General features: G+C 47.8%; 1 protein-coding gene across 4 annotated transcripts; it reads right to left on the reverse strand.

Annotated features, from left to right (window-relative positions):
* Positions 1-1,961: 1,961 nt before the first annotated feature.
* On the reverse strand, positions 1,962-19,066 carry LSG1 (large 60S subunit nuclear export GTPase 1). 4 transcript variants are annotated; one of them, XM_032697841.1, is made up of 14 exons: positions 18,909-19,066; positions 13,765-13,882; positions 13,262-13,382; positions 12,609-12,695; positions 11,676-11,762; positions 9,546-9,606; positions 8,666-8,842; positions 7,385-7,810; positions 7,016-7,117; positions 6,101-6,244; positions 5,666-5,789; positions 5,010-5,089; positions 4,193-4,366; positions 1,962-2,899 (listed from the first exon to the last, which is right to left on the reverse strand). In XM_032697841.1, exons 1-14 carry the CDS (start codon positions 19,011-19,013, stop codon positions 2,720-2,722), a joined length of 1,986 nt encoding a protein of 661 aa, XP_032553732.1. In that variant the 5' UTR covers positions 19,014-19,066; the 3' UTR covers positions 1,962-2,719. The 4 variants fall into 4 exon arrangements, with proteins under 4 accessions (XP_032553732.1, XP_032553734.1, XP_032553733.1 ...); XM_032697843.1 differs by lacking the exon at positions 18,909-19,066 and adding an exon at positions 13,958-14,056; XM_032697842.1 differs by lacking the exon at positions 18,909-19,066 and adding an exon at positions 13,958-14,056 and having other exon boundaries at positions 8,657-8,842.
* Between the last annotated feature and the right edge of the window lie 940 nt (positions 19,067-20,006).

Here is a 20,006-nt window from a genome sequence, read left to right on the forward strand (position 1 = left end):
CACAGGCTGCCAGTGCTGCCCTGCAGGTGTGGCACCCAGCACCACCCTCCACCCATGGCACAGCACCCAGCAGCTCTCCCGGGACAGAAAGCATCACGTTCTGTGGGAGCAGACTGTGGGCTGGTGTGAGGCTCCCTAAACTGGAGGAGAATGGCACCTGCAGGGAGAACTGCAGTTCACAATGCAAGTGGAAGATACCATAAAAGGGCAGTTCAGCTTCAAACCATGTTCCCAAACCAGTTCTGCCAGGAAAACAAATTGCTTTCATTACAAAGCAAAGCCCCCTAAAAAGGGGAGGCAGATTGCTGGGGTACTGGAAGTGCCGTGGATCCTAAAGAACAGACTGAAGCCAGTTGCAGCCTGCACACTCCATCTACATGCACAAGGCACTTGAAGAAAACAGCACTCTAAAATAGAAACTGGCCTTCTGTGGAAAGCAAGGGAGTAGCAGAGGCTCATTCACAGGTGGTGAGGGCAGAGCACAGTGTCTCCTTTGTGCTGGCTCCTGACAACTGAGCAGTCCCCACATCGCCTCATGCCTGCCAACTGCTGCCCTGAGCTGTCAGCCAGGCCAGGGATGCAGTTCAGCATCAGCAACAGACCAGACCACCATAGCAAAGCATTAATTTAACCATGGTCCTTGCCTATTATATAGTTTGCCCACTACTCAATAACAGCATAAAATATTAGCAGTCTTTAGGTCCTTTTCTATCAAGGCAAGAGCACAGCAAGGAGCGATTTGCATTTAACAAACCTCAGCAAACAGTATTTGCTTGGTCGTATTTACATTATTCTTCATTTACTCATGCAAACACTGCAAGTCACTTGGCAGGTCCCATGGCCAAAGGTTCCTGGAAGCAACAAGCAGTTGTCTCAAGTCTCAGGCCTGGGGATTTCCGTCACTCACTGGATTGGGAAAGGTCTACATCAGAACACAGCTTGTCCAGCAAGAAGGCTCATGGAGACCCAGCTGACAGGAAAAGGCAGAGAATGCAAAAGAAAACTCAGGTATGTGCAACATGAGCTAAGAATTCAAAGTGCTTTGAAAAGAGGAAGACAAAATTGGAAAAAAAATAGTATTTCAAAACTTCAATAAAGGATACTCCAACTTAAGTTTGGCAGTAATTTGACAGGCAGTAGTTTCAGGACACAGGACAGGACAAAACTAAATGGGTGTTTCTGAGCAATCAGGTCCCCAAAGGACAAAAGCAGGTATCTTTCCTACAAGGAGGGTGGAGAAGTTGGATCAGAGTGATTTGGCTAAGGCATAACCTCTTCAGCAAACAAAGGCAAAGATCACCTTCGCCGGGAGAAACAGATTAAATAGTCTCTCCTAAGAATTTACTTTCCGCTACAGTACATTGATTTAAATACCATTGACCATATTCATTTAGTGTAATTATGATTTAATTTTGCAGGTAGGGAATTATCTTCCTTGCAGTGATGTAATTAAGAATTCAACTCAGGGGAAGCAGAAGCCAAGAGCTCTGCTGTCAGGGGACCCTCTGCACACACAGCGCAAACTGGCTGTAAAGGACACACACACAAAGGGTCACAAAGCCAAAACCAGCTTAGCTGCACACCCCACATCTGCTGTGGCTTCGCTCAGCAGTTGCTTTCATCTCTCCATCCACACTTAAGGCCTGGAAAGTACAAATTAAAAGACAGCAATCTCTTTTTTAGTATCAGAGACCAGAATCATCTGTTACACCACCACCTAAAAACAAAGCACGCCTCATCTTTGTGAGCCTTTCCAGTCCTGTCATTACTCCCTGTGCTGCACTAGGAATGAAGAGAACTGACCAAGTGCACAAACATTTTCTCAGCAGGGCAGCTAAGAAGTAAATCTCACTTAAGTCTGACCCCAAGTAAAGTCTTTTTAGCATCAAATAGTAATGTACTCAAAATTTGCTATTAGACACTTCTGTGACTAGGTCAATGAGACAGAACATGACACCATATAGGAAGTAAAATCTCAAATATATTTAAGGACAAATTAGCACCAGATTTTTAGCCAGTCAAACGGAGCTAATGTTTTAAAATACCAGTGGAAAGTCACACAGAAAAACAACTGATACCAGCTCAGCGTGAAGGACATAAAAGCATTTTCCTTGCACAGTGTGCCATGCTCTGCTCAAGCTGGGAAATGGGGAGTGGTTTCAGTACCAGATTCTACAGAATAGGTCTGGCACAGCAGAGAAGGAAGAGGGCAATAAAGATCACTTTACCTCATTTTTCAACACACTAAAGTGTTCTGTCAAATCAACAAACCAGCTTTAAAGACAGAAAAAAAAAAAGGAGATGAGCAATAGTGTCTCATAATGTAACAAACATCACTCATTGAAGTTCAACTGTTTATAAAGATTTTAGTCAGATTTACAGGGCTTGCTTTGATTGCAACAGCCATAAAATACATCCTTTATGGAAGGAAAAAACACTCCCGCATGGCTCCATCTGCTCCCATTGAAAGGATGTTTCAGCAGCAGTCAAACATCTGGGCTGGCTTCCAGATAACACAAACAGCCAGGTCTCTTTTGTTCCCAGAAGGGATGAGCTCCAACTACCAGAGCCCACCCCTAGCCCTGGCCAGGCCACTCCACAGCACAGAGCTACCAGGTGAGCTAGTGATACCCACTTATCCTTTTTATTTTACCCCTCAATTAAGGCCTGTGGGACAGTGCAGTCCCTGCCCTGGAAAAGCCCAGTACTGGTGCCACAGCTAAGCCTCCAGGTGCTTGGTGATCCTGCGGATTTTCTCCTTCTTGTTCCTGTTTCCATGTTTTTTCCAGGGCTTCCCTACCCCATTCCCAGGATTGGATGCAGTCACAGGCACGAGGCCGCTGCCAGGCCGGTATCCCATTGCAGCCCGGACTCCTTTCATGAGGGCACGGACGTTCTCCTGCAAGAGCAGACACAATCACCAGTGACCAATGAGAAGACATTTAACCACAGGAACTGCAATATGTCAGTAAAACCAGACACAGGCGAACTTAAACCCATCAGGACCTGCTCAGCCTCCGCTCCAGAGCTGCAGGAAGGTCACACCACACATCCCAGCCAAAGCCTGCCAGCAGGCTCCAGTTCTGCCTGCAGCTGCACCGGGTCCCCAGCACCCACCGCTGCCAGCAGAGGCAGAGCACTAAGAGACACTGTGGCAGACATCAGCTACAGCACGGGGATGGATTCTCACAGCCTCTGCTTTGCACACAACAAATTGTCTTTGCAAAATAAATCTGGCATCTGTGAAAGCCACAGACTAAAATAATTTGCTCAAGTCTGGAGCGTGGGTAGCACTGATGGGGCTCACAGCTTGTGCCAGCACTTTGGGCAGACACAGGAAGAGTCTGCTAATCCCAGAAATTCTTTTCAGGTCACAGTTTTCTATGTTATTTTGAAAAGAGCCTGAGTTCTTGTTTTCAAAATGCATTATTATCTTTAGCTGTGCTAAACAAAGTGTTCATATCCAGCTAACCAGAGAATGGAACATGCTATCTATGACACATCCTCTTCACTGCTAAACACCTGTGATCTTTGTCAGGTATGCAGACCTAATTGCTTATGGATTTCACATTTCACTACAAGTCACTAATACATTTTTTCAGTAGTGTAGGGGCCAAACAGATCCCCGTGGGACTTCCCAAGAATCATACAAGTTAAGAAAAATTCCCATTTTCTACTTATTTTTGAGATTTCTCCATTGGATTTTAAATCAGTGTATAGTCTTTTCATCTGATTTCAGGTAGTACTAAATCAATTGTCTTAAAGAAGCTTATCACATCCCCTAAAAATGTCAGCTCAAGAAAGGAACGTTAGTTTGAAGGACCTGTTAGTCCAAAGCCACGTTCCAGGTCAGTTACTGTGTCACTCCACCCTCCTTGTCTGTCTTCACAGTCTTCCCTTTTTGCTCAAGATTGATGTTAGGTCCATAATGACAAGGGTCACCTTACTGACCTCTTAAAAATCAGCTATGCATAGCTCATTAGCAATCTGTGTCACCTAGGACATTCACAGTGATTTAGGAGATAATAAAAAGAACAGAAAGTTCTTAGAAATTATATGCAGATCCCACAGCACCTAGCACCATTAACTCAACCCAGCACACCTCCATCCTCAAAGGTGGCTTTTTTTCCTCAGTAATTACTAATAAGTGCTGCAGCAAAAACTCATGGAACAAATTTCCTCCAGATTTTACCTGGTGGAAGAACGTTTTGTCCACCACATTTTCAATCTGCTTTGCTTTGGTATTCTTCTCAGGCTTCACCTGTCCATGGGCCTGCAGAGTTCTGCTCTCCAGGCATTTTTGATGCTGGTGCTGAAAATCATTTGGGTCAATACCAGGAGGTGGGTGGCAATATAACAGCTTCCCCTGTGAAAGCAATGGACACAGTTATGACCAAAGAAACTCAGAGAGAAAACACACAGAGGAAAGAAAACAACCCCAAACCTAAAAAGGGCCCGAAGTCCAGGGGGTCACACTGGCAAACTGTAAGTACACTTTATTTCTCCTCCTAGGCAACAACTGGTTCAACTTCTAAGTTAAAGTTCCACCTCTGTTCCACCTCTACATCAAAGCACCATTTCCAGCTGCAAACAATACACTGCAGAACTCTCAGGAGCACTGGAGAATCCTATTAAGAAATTCTCAACAATAAGTTGCCAAGAGTGCTGCAGAAAAATGCAGTACTACAACACTCAGAGTTACAGTCCTTAGTGCCAAATATTGGTCCAGCTATACAATATGGGTTTGTTTCCTGAATATCTGCCGGTTATTTTAGAGATATGATTATTTATTTAGCTAGCACCATATTGTTAAGCAAGGATCTTTTTAATATTAAGCAGCTTGAGAAGTTCAGTTTATTCTTTTAAAACGTAAAACCAGCCCAACCTGAAGAGTATTTTGATACACAGTGACTTTATCCAGAGAAACAGAATTCACTTTATTGTGCTCTAGTGAAACCTTCAATTCACTTGCTAGCAGGAAAGAAACCCCAGATGTAGGAAGCACTTACATTGACATAGTCTTTTAACACATATCGAGCTGATCTCGGCTGGTCTGGCTGTCCATGAGCTGTCATAAAGCCTCTCATATCTGGAAGGCAAATCCAAAGTACATTCTGTGTAAGTACAAGAGAACGAATATGTTCTTATCTACTGCCTAACTGCACATTTGTATCCTTTGTCAAAAAAACCCCCACCCTTAGAAAGAGGCTTCTGTTGGGGAAAGCAGGGAAAAAAAGACAATATTGCTGACTGTAAAGGTACCACAGAAGCATCCTGACCTGAAAGGAATGATGAGAGCTGACATCTCCCTACCAGCAGAAAAACTGCTGGGTTTTTATTTTTGTTTTAAGGCCAGAGAATCAGAATTTGCTGCATTCTTCAAAGTCTAATTCAAGACAGAGTTGATGGGAGGTATTTGAAAGAGCACCACACTATAGACTGGCAGGGTATCTCACCAATGTCCTCCACACCATCTACACCTGTCAGATGAGACTGGCAAAACACACACAGGAGATGAGCCATTAACAAAGGCCCTGCTGAGAAGAGGGCAAGTCCTAATGCAGAGGTTCAATGCACAACAAACCCAAGGTGGGCCTAACTTTAAAACATGTTCATGACCATGCACAGAGTGTAGGTGACAGGTTTTATGAGTATCATCACTCACATCCATATGCTGTTAGCAGCTCTTCAGCTGTTGGCTTTCGATCTGGATCCTCATCTTCCCTTGGTCTTATAATACTTATTCCATAGGTTGCTTCCAAAATGTTTCGTGGGATATGCTGGCAAACGTAAGCTAGTGAAGGAAACCACCTGGTGATTTTCAGCTACACAAGTAACCTTGTCCCTTCATCACTCCAAGAGCACACATGAAGAATGACTTCTGGATTTTGTTGCAAACCAGAAAAATTAAACAAGCCTGACAATAAGACAAAGTTGAAATGAGGTGGGAAAAGACCAACACAGCAGGGCTGTTTTATCAGTGTGTCCACTGCCTTCAAGGCATGACCATGTGTGCTGCTAGCAGGGCTGGAACATGCTACTTGGCATCCTCCAGATCCAACCCTTGCAGACACTCCCACGAACCCCATGCAAAGGATATTAGAGAAATAGGTGGGACATGGTCCCTCATCTGGTCTATAGGCAGAATTCCAGAACAAATCATTTCTGCCTTGGTAGAGACGAAAGATGGCATCACCAGACCAGGGCAATCACAAAGGCACAGGCCAGGCTCCACATACAGGGTCTACATGAAAATAACCAATTAGTTCACAATGGCAAGTCAGTGGCCATGGAGGAAACAGGAACAAAAAAAATAAATGCATAGATGAAACATGGATGCAGAAATTCTACTAACACAGACATCTGCCCTGCTGGCCCCAGGTGATGAATTAAGGAAATTGGATGTGAAAGACCACAGAACTTCCAAAATTCCTAAATAAGGTGTCCAGACAGGACCCTCAGCTCTCCAGTCTGATTGGAGAGAAGCAAGCACTCTAGAAACATTTTAATTGTGTTTTGAAACAGGTAGGAGATTAAGCAAGTGCAAATCCCACAATGGTCCCACGTTATAGCACTGGAGTTGCTACCTCCAAATTAAAGTTTGATCAATATAAAAGCAGCAGCAAAACTAGACTCATTCACAGTAATGATGTGAACAAGAAGGGTGGTTTGAAACCTTGACCTTGAGCTATTTGGAGAAACACTCACTTTAAAAAGTTTCTCTCCTCTTGATTGGTGTTGAAAAAAGAAGGGACAAGCTACCTAAATAAAATCAAGAGATGAAAACATCTCCCATTGCACAGCAGCTCTCCTAAGTGACTCACACTGTAGCAAGAGTTTGAAAGCAAGAACTAAAGTTCCAAAATTCTATACAACAAGACCATCCCTCTCCAACATACTCTGCTGGCCAGAGTTCTCAGTGACTGCATGTGGTTGCAACTAGCTCAAAATGAAGCTCCCTTCCACTGGGGAAAAAGAAATAACAAAGAAGATCGATGCTGTTTGTGAGCAATACCTGAAAGTGTTTTGTACGGCCCGGTGTAGCAGACACTGACACCTTCTTGTTTCCAAGGATTGTGTTGATGGTTGAACTTTTGCCAACATTAGGGTAACCCACCTGGATGACAAAGAAGTGGAATGGTAACAGTGGTATCAGGCAGGGTGATGCCAGAAGACTGACAGAGCTCTGACACAAAAGTACTCCAATAAAGTGTACTAAAAAACCAGGGCAAGCAGTGGAGAACACTGAGCTCCAGTGGTTTGTGCTTGCTAGTTTTTAAAGCCTTATAGGAAGCCAGGCTACAGGACAAATTTTAGCTGTAAAGGCATATGGAATTAAAATTTAGATTAAACAAGTTCCATTAAAGCACAAAGTCCAACTCACCAGCCCGACATTTACTTCCCCATCCTTCACCCTTGGTCCATCGTGCATGGTTTTGAATATCTCCAGCAGCTCATTTCTCTGTACTAGATGGCTGAAGTTCCTGACATTCCTGTTCTGCTCTTGCACTATATGCTGCACTGCAGCACCATCAGTCTTGTTTCCCATCCTCTCTGGAGCAATAGCATTTATGTTGTCCCCATCTTCATCTTCAGAACAGGTTTGCCAGGCCTCCTCTTCATCTTCTTCACAGTCTTCATATTCATCACTGCTGTCATCGTCACTAAGCAGAACCTGGTTTACGGTTTGCAAAGCACTGTCTGTGGATGTGCTTTCTGCGCTACCTTCTGCTGTGTAGTCTTCTTCTTGACTGGAGCTTTCATCCTCAGAATCACTCAGGTGCTCTGCTACACCTTCAGTGTCCCATTCCTGTGTGAACAGCATTTCAGAGGTGAAATGCAAAGACAGCACTAGGCCTTGCTGCTGACTGCAGTTGCTGCAGTGCGAGCAACCGTATTTTCATCAGCCATATCCCAAGGGCTGACAATTCACTGCTTACATCACACAGGTTTTTTAGGGGTCTTAAGTATGATGTAGACACAACTAGCTCATTTCAGGAGAATGACAAAAGTATTCCAAGAGGGACTGTTCATGGCTTTTTGACCTTTCTTTCCCAAAAAAGAGAACAGAACTAACATTTCAGTCTTACTTTTAAATCAGTCTGTAAAACATTTTATGCAAGGACTGTAAACCAGCTGAACACAGTAGGTATTTTTACAAGGAGATATGAGATATTCCATAGCTGAACGGCTGTAACAGATGAAAGTAGCACCTACTGATAATACGTAACTTGGGGCAGTAACTCAGTTTGTTCCACTGGGCAAAAAAAGGGCTTTCAAGTACTAAAGGTTCTCTAACAAACACCTCCCCTCTCCGAGAGAGAAAAAAAACTCTGTAGAGATAACCTCATCCCTCACGGCACCCTCTTGGAAAGGTTTCCAATTCTTTACATGGGTTAAGATTTTGCAAACAGGTCTACAAGGGCTGTTTCTGTGTTCTGCACTTTGTTGGCCATTTTAGTCTCCTCACTTTTGTCTCTGAATTTATCATTCAAATGCTGTTTTATAGCTGCACAGGTCTTTAAAATAATCCTTCCCTGAGACAAGGACAGTGAGGACAGTGCCTTCCCTAGAAAGGTGCTCAGGTCTATCACAAGCACAGCTGCAAAGCAAGTTACCAGTAGCAGCCAGCACACACGTAGTTTGAGCTGCTCACCCACAGTACCTTTGCTTCTCCAGACAGCCGTTTACACTCTGCCAATGCTGACCAGAACACCACCTTCACACCCTCCTTCTCAAAGAACTGTGCCCAAGCAGCCCGCTGCTCCTCACTCAGCAAATCTGCTTTGTTGATCAGGATCATGTTCTCCTTGTCATTACTGACTTCCTTAACGTAACTTTCCTGAAAAAAAAGAAGAGAAGGATCAGTCCATACTCTGGTTTCAACTCCTCTTCCCCCCAAGGTAATACAAGAGCAGCAAGACAAGCTCCACACGAGTGTAGCCCAGCTTACCATCCCCTGGGCTAGGTGGAACTGGTGTTTAGCAGACAACTACAAGGACAAATTGGAGCATGCAACTACCACAACACAGCTTGTTGCTGGCCACGTGTGCAAACACCCTGTCTGCTTAGAGCTATGACAAGATATTAATCAGCACCCTGCAGCAGGAACTCCAAGATAACTATTTGAGCAATTTAATGTCTCATTGATGCAGTGTTCTATAGTCTGTCATTACAAAGCTGTCACTTCAATAATTGATTCTTTGCTTTCAGTGCAGTAATTCTCACTCAGGTTTATTCCACTATGTTTTTACACAGAACAATTCCTTCAAGTGAAGACACTTTTAGTGGGTAATGAGGAGTAATATAATATCTGCAATATAATGTCTGCAGAATTGCCTCTAAATCCACAACATCCTGTGTGAAATATCAAAAGACATCAAACAAAAATAAGTTTGTGCCATAATACTTGCATAAATTAATAAGATATCCACTTAGGTACAACAGTAGAACACTTTCAAGGTGGCTGAATGTGTTAAACAAAAATAAATTATGTAAACCTTATGATATAACTAAGATAACATTCAAAAAAGTGATTTACTTACCAGATCTTGACATCTAAACAGAAGGGGGTTTCTAGCATCTACTATCTGGACTACAATGTCACTGCAAAAGTGAAAGAAAGCCCCATAAATACTCCTCCTTACTTTGCCTTAAAGGAAGCAGCAAGGCACAGCAATTATTTGCTTTTAGGTTTTGCTTGGAATTTTAATAGTTTTAACTGTATTATCCTACTAAGTACGTTTACTGAATAACAAAGCATCTCAGCAGCCCACCTGCCCAAATGAGCCAGGCTTGTGCCACAAGCCAGTACTGCTGTACAGTATTTTCTCCTCACTTAGCTCATTCCCCTGTACAGCTGGCAAGTGGGGAAGGAACACGCCAGTTTTGCCAATCCATTACCCCTCCAGAAACACTCAGCAAGCAAGAACCAGAGCAGTGGCATTCTGTGCTTGAGAATGGTACTAAAAACTGTGATAACACAACTTTATTTCTGTCTGTTCTCATCCCCAGCTGTGGCAGGGTGGTTACAGAAAGAAAGAAGAGGTAGTTTTCCTACACAGCGAGATATTCTAGAACACGGTTGTCCCCTTTGCATGGAACAGGACCTATAAAGTCTCCCACAAACAACCTGCAGATTTTAAGTGTTGATATCAGGCATTTTCAAAATTTCCTTGTGCTCTTCTTGTAATAAAAAGCAATAAAACAGTGAAAAAATAGCCCTAGACTCCAAAAGACATGTTGCTCCCCCATGCAAGGAAGGCCTGACAACCTGCTTTTAGCAAACACCTTCGAAACCCAGACACCAGGTTGCCACCACATATTTGAGCAAGACTCATCAGTTCTACATATCAATTATATGCAATGGCTTCAGATTCCACAGGCATTCATGCTTCTTTTCTCAAAAGGACAGGAAAAATTTAACTACAGCCTCTACCACTAGAGTTCTGCAGGCAGGTAGTTTAAAACACTGATTGCACATGCTGATTCTATTTGTTTGACAGGGATTTTGTTAACTCAGGACACCTTCAGAACACGAAGGGTTGAATGGAACAATTTCAAGCCTCACTAGGCAGTGGTTACATATAAAAAAAATAAATCAATACTCCCCCCAAGGGAGTAATTAATAAGCCACAAGGGTACAAAGATGGTACTGCGCAGTTACAGAAATTCAGAGATCAATATGACAGAAAGCTGACACCATGGTACTGTGGATGGGATACAGAGAAGTTACTGACTCACACTGCTGGGAAACTATTTTGAAGCAAACATGTGAAAGGCTGACAAGAGATCAAATTATCTGGCAAGGTAAGGGACTGAATGATTTTTCCATTCCTTTCGAAGACAGCATCCTCACTCTACACGAAATAAAAAGCTTCAACAAGAGCAGAAAGGCATTAATAACACATTCCAGCCACCTCAAAACACCCAGTACACTCATACTGCCTGTCATGATCCCCTACAGTGGATGCTCCCAACCAGCACTCTCCCAGCCAAAGGCCCAGCAGCACCCAGTACAAAGCCCCTTCTGTGAAAGGACCAGCTCATCATGACCTCACTGGTGAAGTATTTTTCAATTTTAGGAAAATCAGACGAGATGATCTCAAACTTAATTACTAGTGAAATTAAATGCCCCAGTTAGATTAACGTAGCAGATAACACTCCTATTGTATTACAGCTCAGCAGAGCAAACAAAGCTACTCCTGTGATATGACAGCCTGTTGTCTTTTGTGCACTGCTGCAACTTCTCTGCATAGCAAAGGGCTAAGGACCAAGAGATTCCTTCTTTCCCATTATCTCCCTTGCCTCCTGTCCCTGAACAGCTGCAGCTGTGTGGCTGGGAAAGAGGAGAAGGGGTTAATCTCGGTAAGAGACAAAGACACATTCTCAAAAGAGACCTCCCACAACGAGCTACTGGAAGAGCAGCAGCACCTGAAGAATCTTCAGAGACAGAGCAAACCACTGCAGATCACAGTGCTGAAAACTAGCAGGCACCACTAAGCAGCTGCCATTCTTCACATTGCATTTTGATCACTTTGAACAAAATCACTTCAAGTGCTGATAACAAAACATTACTAGCTTGTTTTTCCTGTGCTCAGACACTTGAAGCCTGACTCAAAAGCTTCAGTTCATTAAACACTACTTTTTTAAAAGTCAGTAGCAAAATACTTTACCTTCTTTCAATGACTCTCCAAAGCTGACGCCAAAATTCCAAGTTTCGTTCAAATGGGGTTAGAATTAATTTTTTCACTTCCTCAAGGCTAAGGCAAAACAAACAAACAAACAAAGATGTCACATTTGGTCCATGTCAGGCAGTAAGCACACTACTAGTTTTTCCTTAGATCTAAGAGGCTTTAGTTTTAGAGAGAGCTCTCAAACCAGACTCATAGGTTCTATTTCTGCTGGTTTTGCAAACAGATCAAGCACCAGGTGAACTGCTGTCAGTGGTACTGCTTCAGCAGTGACACAACAGTCCTGATCATGCCAATGGAGAAGTGGTAAAGGATAGAAAGAACAAAAACTAATCAAAAGTCTGCCTCTGAAATTTCAGAGACACAATAATAAATGAGAGAAGTTATCCCAAGTGCCAGCTGTTACTACTCAATTGAGTACCACTTGGAAAAGATAACAAATTTGGGGATGGTACCTGAAATGGCTCTATACAACTTCTAACTTGCTGTTACCACCACCTGAACAACTTTACTCAGGGCAAGCGTGGGTTTGCAGGGCATGAGCAGATATCACACAACTCTCCAAGCCAGCAGATGTAGCACCAGACCAGCACAAACTCCTGTACACAGGCTGGCAGTACTGCCTCCTATTCAGAGCAGCACTGCTGCTCTTAGAAAATACATCCAGTGCTCCTCTACTTCACAAGCAAATGCAGAACATCACATGCCATCCTGAAAAAATTTAGAAGAACACACACACAGACAAGACAGCTTTGCAGAGCTCACCACAAAGACTGTGGCTGAGACGTCCAGCCTTCCAGGACAAGTACAGGGAGATGTTAATTTTATTGGTCCAGCAAGGATAAATACAACCCACTGCTTCTTGTGTCTCTAAATGCCACCAGGTACTTATCCAGACAGAAGCAGCACACTCACTGGGCAAGCTGTCGCCTCCACTCGAGAAAGCTTTCCCTCTCCGCTTGCTTCAAGTCCTCTGCGCTGGTTGTCCTATCCCAGCGTGGCCTGTAACAAGCATATTTTGGAGTGAGTGGTCAGAAACAGCACTCAGACCAGATACATTACTGCAGTAAACATAAAGAGCACAAACACCATACGTTCAGCTATGCCAGGATGGTTATAGTTCAGACACGAGTGCACCTGTTTTCAGCAGCTTTAAGTACACCTTCTTTCCTTGTTCCTTACAAACTCTATTAGGTGAGATCACACAAAGCTCCTTTCTCAAGCTAAGATTTGTAGGGTCTTAAAGACAGGGGAATAATCTCCCTGTTTGCCATGCACAGAGCTCTGGAAAGGCTTACCAGGCAGCCTGGATGCACCAGCTCCAGAGTGCCAAACTTTGAGCAGGAAACCTCCACAATCAGGCCAGAAGGGCTGGCACTGGGAGCACTCACAAGGCAGGCTGGCACCTGTGCTGCGGTTACATGTGGTTACTAGGCTCATGCAGGCTAGTTAGTGGCTTCTGCAAGAACAGGGTACCGACAAAGCAGAGGGCTGTCCTCAGGCTTGAGCCACCAAGGGGCTGAGCCCACTCAGCCAAGGGCATCCAGGCCCAGCCCTGCAGCACTCGCCTCCGCGGGATGCGCAGGAACTCCTGGTTCTCCTGGTGCAGCTGCTGGATGCGCTGAGCCTCCTGGGCTGTGAGCAGGCCCGTGCAGCTCTGGGCAGACACGATCTGGGCATTCAGACGCTCTGCCAGAGAGAGAGACGCTCATCCAAAGCCACCCATTCCCAGCCCCGCCTGTCCCCAGCCCTGCTGACCCCTGCCACCCCACCCTGTCCCCAGTCCTGCTGATCCCTGCCACCCCACCCTGTCCCCAGTCCTGCTGATCCCTGCCACCCCACCCTGTCCCTGCTGCCCCCTAGCCCTGGCTCAGGACCCCATCTTCTGTCCCCCAGATCCCCGCCCGGCCAAACTCATTGTCAGCCCTACAGATCAGATCATATCTACTCCTACTCCCACTCCCCCGTTCCAAAATCGGTCCCTGCGCTCCACCTGGGTCCCCAGCCCCGGGATCCCCTCCTCAGCCCCTGGATCTACCCCGCCATCCCCGGTCCCGTTCCAGCCCCTCACCGGCCACGAAGCGGGTGCCGGCGAGCTCGGCTGTGGCCAGGAACTCCTCCAGCGGGCTCTGCTCGGGCGCCGACCGCAGCTCCGGGCCGCGCTCGGCGGCCACCTCGCTGGCGTGGAGCTGCCGGGACAAGACAGCACCGTCAGCCCGGGTCGCCTCGGCCTCCCTCCCGCTCCCTCAGCCCCCACGCCGTACCCATGAGGAGGAGGCCCCGCGGCGCTCCAGGCCGCGCTGCCGCTGTAGGCAGCGCCCAAGCCCCGTTCCCCGCTTCTTGCCCATGTGCCGCCGCCGCCGGAAGAGGCGGGCGGGCCATCCCCTTCCCCCGCCCCTTCCGCCGCCCGGTGCCGCCGCCGTGCCCGCCCCGCAGCGCTCCGGGCCGGCGGGGCCGCGCTCCCCGCGCCCGCCGCCGAGCGGCGACACCGCGCCGGCACCGCATCGCCGTGCCCGGCCGGCCGCGCCATCGCTCCGTGTGCCCACTGCCCGCCCACCCGGCGCACATCCACTGCTGCCCTGCCTGTCTGTCCGTCCACCCTCACTTCCCATCCATCCATCCGTCCAGTCCGTGATGAGAGGACAGAGTCTTAAGCCCCGCCAACGGAGGTTTAGGTCGGACATTAGGAAGAATTTTCTTCACAGAAGTGATTAGACATTGGAATGGACTGCCCAGGGAGGTGGTGGAGTCACCGTCCCTGGAGGTGTTTAAGGAAAGACTGGATGGAGCACTAGTTGTCATGGTGGTATTAGGTCATAGGTTGGACTCGATGGTATTGGAGGTCTTTTCCAACCTAATTGATCCTGTGATTCTGTGTGATCTACCATCCATCCACCCATCTTTCCATACTTCCTTCCCTTCCTCCCTCCCTGTGGCACTCAGACACCCATTTCTCCGGCGCTCCCCTTCCCAGGTCAAGCTCTAACCCTCTCCCACAGCAGCCACCAGCCCCACCACTAATAAACCCAGGGGCACAGCTGACCCCCACCCCAAGGTCGGTGCTCTAGTAGGAGGCCCTGGCAATCGGGGGATGCGCAGGGCTGCCAGCCCCAGCCCAGCCCTGCCAGCCCCAGCCCAGCCCTCGGCAGTGCCGGCGGCGGCGGGGCCGGTTTCACTCGCAGGTTCCGCCAGGCGCAGATGTTATCTCCGGGAAACAAACCACTCCAGCAGCAAGGCGTGCGAAACCCTGCCCAGCAGCCAGCCATGGGGGCAGGGGTTTGTATATCCCTCTGGGGAAAACCACCTGCGCCCTGTAACACACCCAGCCCAGCGCAGGATCCCCATCTCCATCATCCCAATAGAGTAAACAAGTGTATGTCAGGAATGACAGTGACAAAGAGGGAACCTGGATGCAGCAGCTGTGCTACGAGGTTGCTGCCAAAATCTAGCCAGAGTCTGGGCATCTTTGCCAGACAGCGAACATTGCCTGCCCAGCCAGGGAACCATTGAACGGGTTTCAGCAGCAGCCATTGTGGCCAGTCTGGCTCAAGACGGGAGAGAAGGTTAAATTAATAAACAACTCAACCTGTACTTGCTCACTGAACTGATTTATGAACCATTTCTCCTTTATGGTTGTTGGGTTAAGGCCAGACAGTTTTGAGTATAACTCTGTAATGTGTATCAGTTGTAACTGGAGAAAAACCTGGCTAATCCCTGGAAAACAGAGGCAGGCAAAGTTTTAACTTCAGGAGCTGGCCACCAGCAGCATAGCACCATGTACAATGCTGCAGGAAGGAGTGGTCTTTTCTCTTGCTCTGCACTATGTGATGCCTCCCCATGATAAACACCCATTAGGAAGACACAGTTTTTCCTTTATTCTACTTTTCAAAGCCAGCAACTGTGTGGCATAAATTTCCCAAGTACGTCTGAACCTTTGCCATGCTTATCCCAGGCTCTGCCACCATCACCCGCCTGGTCTGGCCCCTCCTTTGCTTCATAAGGCAAATAAAAGAGATGAAAGGGGACTCAGCGGTCTCCTTTTCATTTAGGCGAGGTGCTTCAGTGGAAGCTGGTGGGCTGCAGACAGCATGCAGAGATTTAGTAAACTCATTTCTGAGCACGTCATCTTTAATAAAACCATCTCAAGTCTTTATGTGGGCACCAAGGCAGTAATAAAAGTGCTCATTATTGTCTTTCTTTTGTACTTCAGTTAAAAGTTACCTTGCCTCTACAATGCATAATCACCAGCCAGAGCAGCCAGCCAGCCTGGCCGTTCCCCACGCCTTGGGTCTGGCAGCACTTCTAACCCCACAGCCGAGGCACGCGCAGTGCTGTTCCCAGGCTGCCCAGCCACGGGCAAAACGCTCCTATGATCCCATCAGCACAGCCCCGTAGCATGGCCTCGGCATCACCGTGGCCCTCGGCTGATGACTCCACCAGTACAGAGTGCTGGATGGACCTCCATGGGACACAGGCAGCCGCGATGGCTGAACTGGAAACAGACACTTGGGGACAGGCAGAAGTGCTGTTGCAGTGGGAAAAGGAGGCTCATGCTTGCCTCATCACCTGCAACCCTCTGTGCATCCTGAGGGCAGTGAGGTTTGAGGGTAACCTGAAGAACAAAGACCTGTGCATTTTGATTGGCATATTTTTCCCACACGTTGCCCTTTTTTCCCCACACCATTCCCCATTTCCAGACTGAAGTGTTTCAGGGACAGTCACTGCAGGTATTTTCTATCACCTTTGTGGGAGCTGCTGAAGAAATGCCCAAATTGCCTGCATTCTTGTAACAGATACATTTCTGGGCACTTCATAAACACTGAGGAATTATTTGTGTCTGCTGATGTGAGCAGCACAGCAAGGATTGCTTTGAGCGGAGCAGTGCTGAAGGAGATACAGATTGGGTGATCCAAGTGACAGAAACATCGGAGACTTGGCTAGAGTAGTAATTGCCTATTTGCAATTGCCATGTTTTTAATCCCTCTGCCATTGCTCTGCTGTGCCTACCTGAGCGAGACGGGCTGCTGCTGGTCTTACCTGAACACGGCAACCTGCTGCTCCTAGAAGTCATTTGTGCATGGATTATTCACACACAGTGAAAAGGGCCACTGAAGTACAGATGCTGTCACAAGAGCTGCACAGAGCAGCCTGGCACCAGAGTGTGCATGCCAAAAGCACAGCCAGTCAAGGAGAGCGTGGAGGAGAGGGGCATGCTGTTATGGTCTGATAAACCTGTTGATTTGCAGCCCATTCCCATATGATGCAGCAGCTACCATGGCATGAAAAATGAAGACAATTTTTGCTGCTGGACCTTGTTTATACAACTCAGCTCTTTGACAGAAGTGTTCAGGTTGGAGTGAAATGTTGTTCTGCGAGAGCAAGCACTCCTGTGCATCACCAAACCTCTCACAACTCCTTTGAAATGCACTAACCATGCTCAGCACTGCTGGCTCTTTGGAGGGTGGCCATAGCTTTGGGACTTCTCACAAAATCATTGCATAGACAAAGTAAAATCTGCTGTCCTTCCAGCACACTGTAATCATTGACTTGGGCTTCCCTCCCAATTTCTGCCTTGGAGCCAAACCACTGCTCCAGTTTTTGATGCAAATCCTGAGAATTACTTAGCAGCAGCAGCTCTTTTTCAAAAGCCAACGATAACAGTGTGTTTTTGCCTAAAGGAAACATTGTTCTTTCTGGACAACTTTTCCTCCATTTTCCTTTAAGGTAGCACTGGGAGATCTCAGGACTGTCTCTCTAAAATATTCATGTGATGGCTATTCATTATTCATGTTGGTTCACAATGCTTGATTCAGCGGTACTGCCAGCCTCAGCCTGACAAGCACACTCATTAAGAACCTCCCCCGAAGCACCCCTGCAAGAACACCAAGACAATTTTGCTCTGTGCACAACTGCAGCTGCTTGAACCTCTTTCTTTCCAGCTGTACTCAGAAATGGACTGGCACTGTAGGAAAAGAGGGAGCTTGTTCTGCAAGCTTCCCCATCTTTTGGTGAAGGTCATGGTCCCCTTTAGAAAGAGCACCATGCCAGGGAAGCTCTGAAGCAGGGCTGCCTGGCCAAGGCTGAGCCCTGAGAAGGCACTAACCCTGCTGGGGGCCCCAGGCGAGTTTTTTAGACTCTGGCTTTTTTACCAGCTCTATGAAGATAAAATCACCTTCTTTCCTGGCAGGGTGGGGAAAAGTTAATTAGAGAGAGCTGCCTGCATCTTTGAAGGCACAAAGCGCTGGATGGGAAGGTGATGGGATTTCTCCAGCTCCCAGTGTGCCAGCTCTGCCTGAGCAGACTCATCCCTGTTGCCTGCTGCTGTTCTTCCACATGGACAGGGATGACCCCATAGTGGCAGTCCCCCAGATGGGGTGTTGAGCAGAGGATGCTGCCCCAACGCCACCTCTGTGCCCCTTGGCTGGCAGCATGGTGGGAGGACAGGTGCCCAGCACGACACTACCCAGCAAGCACCCCCGAGGTTGCCATGACCCCAAGGGAGGGCTCTGCACCACTGGACACCAACTGCCCTTCTAATTATAGCTGTGGATGCAGGAAGCACCGCAGCTGCCTGTGCAGGAAGCAGGGTGTGCCGCCCTCGGTGACTGAAAAACAACCACGGCAGAGGTGTGCCACCACCAGCATGGCCCTGCTGAGAGGCAGAGCCCTGGCCCCAGGGTTGCCCTTGGGCTGTGGCACCCTGAGCTACACTGGCATCATCCTTGGTGTACCCAACAGATCCAGGGCTGCTGGTGTGTGGACCTCCCACATTCTTCACACTGCCCTGGCATTGCCTGTGCCCCAGCCCCAACCCCTGGAGCCCTACCAAGGCACACTGTCTGCAGGATTGGGGCGCTGTTCCCCTTCAGAGAGGCAGGAGGGCAGCAGGGGTGACATGAGGCATCCATTAAAGGCTGTTAAGGGCCCTTCTCCCTGAGCAGGTGATGCTGTCTCCTGCCCTGCCAACTCATCTCGGGCTGTCCCCACTCCTGGTGACAGGCAGCCATCTGCGGTTGCTGGCCAGGGACTGGGGGCCATGGCACCTCGCCTGCTCCCTCTGATGACCTGTGAGGCTCAGGAGCCACTCAGTCTTTCTGCTCCATGAAAAATCCTGACAGTTCAGCATTTCCTTTGTCCCGATTCAGAACAAAGAGTGAAAACTTTGACATTTAGCATAGTTATAGAGCCTCTGAAATAGTTTGTTTTGGAAAATACCGAAATGCCGGTTTGCAATGTTTCACTTTGACTGCTGCACTTCAGCTGCTGCACCACAACAAGCTCTCCTGCTACCTGAGAGGAGAAAACCTGATAAGTTTTCATACAATGACAAAATCAGTACATTCCCATGAATTATTTTGGTTTTGTCATATAAACTTTCCCCAATCAGAGACCCACAGCAGCTCCAATTCCAGCTGCTAGGTACAAAAGTCATCCCTGAAGAGGGGCTGCTCCCTGCAGGGTTTCACCCTCTCCCATCAGACAGGCCCTGGCATCTCCCCACACGGCTGCAGGGCATCCAGCATGGGCAGCCTGGCGATCCCCCTCCAACAGAGGTGGTGGGCAGCTGGCCACCCGTCTGTGCCTCAGAGGGGCACCATGCACCCCAGAGCCTACAGGCTCCAGTGCAGACCGGAGTGGGCAGGGCAGGAGAGGGATGGAGTGGGCCAGGGAGTGGGGTCTGCCAAGGGCCAAGTGCAGCACTCACTGTGCTGCCAGTGCTGGGCTGCAGGGCAGAGATGGTATCTTACAGACTTTCCCACGCATTGCTCAGGCTTTCTATGCATGCACACCAGGCAGGTGATGCTCAGTCGCTGCTGGGATATTGCATAAATAGAGAGCAGGCAGCTGCACTCCCCCAGGCTACAGTGCCATGCAGATAAGCCCCCAGCATGCATGTCCTACACATCATGGGTGCTGCCAGCATGTCCTGACCCTGCAAGGCTTCTGCTTCAGCTTCTCCTCCTGGCAGTGAAATACAGACATCCAACGCCACTGGAATAGCCCCACACTTGGTGCCCCAAACTTAACTGGGCTGCTCCCTGCTACCAGATTTCATCCAAAGGCTGTGGCGCAACTCCTCAGCCCAGCACAGGGCTCGGAGTGGTCAGCATTTTGTTTAGGAATTGCTGTCACAGACCATCACGATTTGCAATATGCTCTTCAGTTGCTGAAGCATGTGGCAATCATCCACATCCAGAACTGAAGCAGTTGCCACACAGCAGGAAAGAGACAAACCTGAAGATAACTAGGCCCATTAACAAAGCAAGAAAGACTGCAGTGGTCTGGTACACTGACTGGTGAGCAAGCACGGAG

This window comes from Chiroxiphia lanceolata, chromosome 10 (genome assembly GCF_009829145.1).
Source record: "Chiroxiphia lanceolata isolate bChiLan1 chromosome 10, bChiLan1.pri, whole genome shotgun sequence".
Classification (NCBI taxonomy): domain Eukaryota; kingdom Metazoa; phylum Chordata; class Aves; order Passeriformes; family Pipridae; genus Chiroxiphia; species Chiroxiphia lanceolata.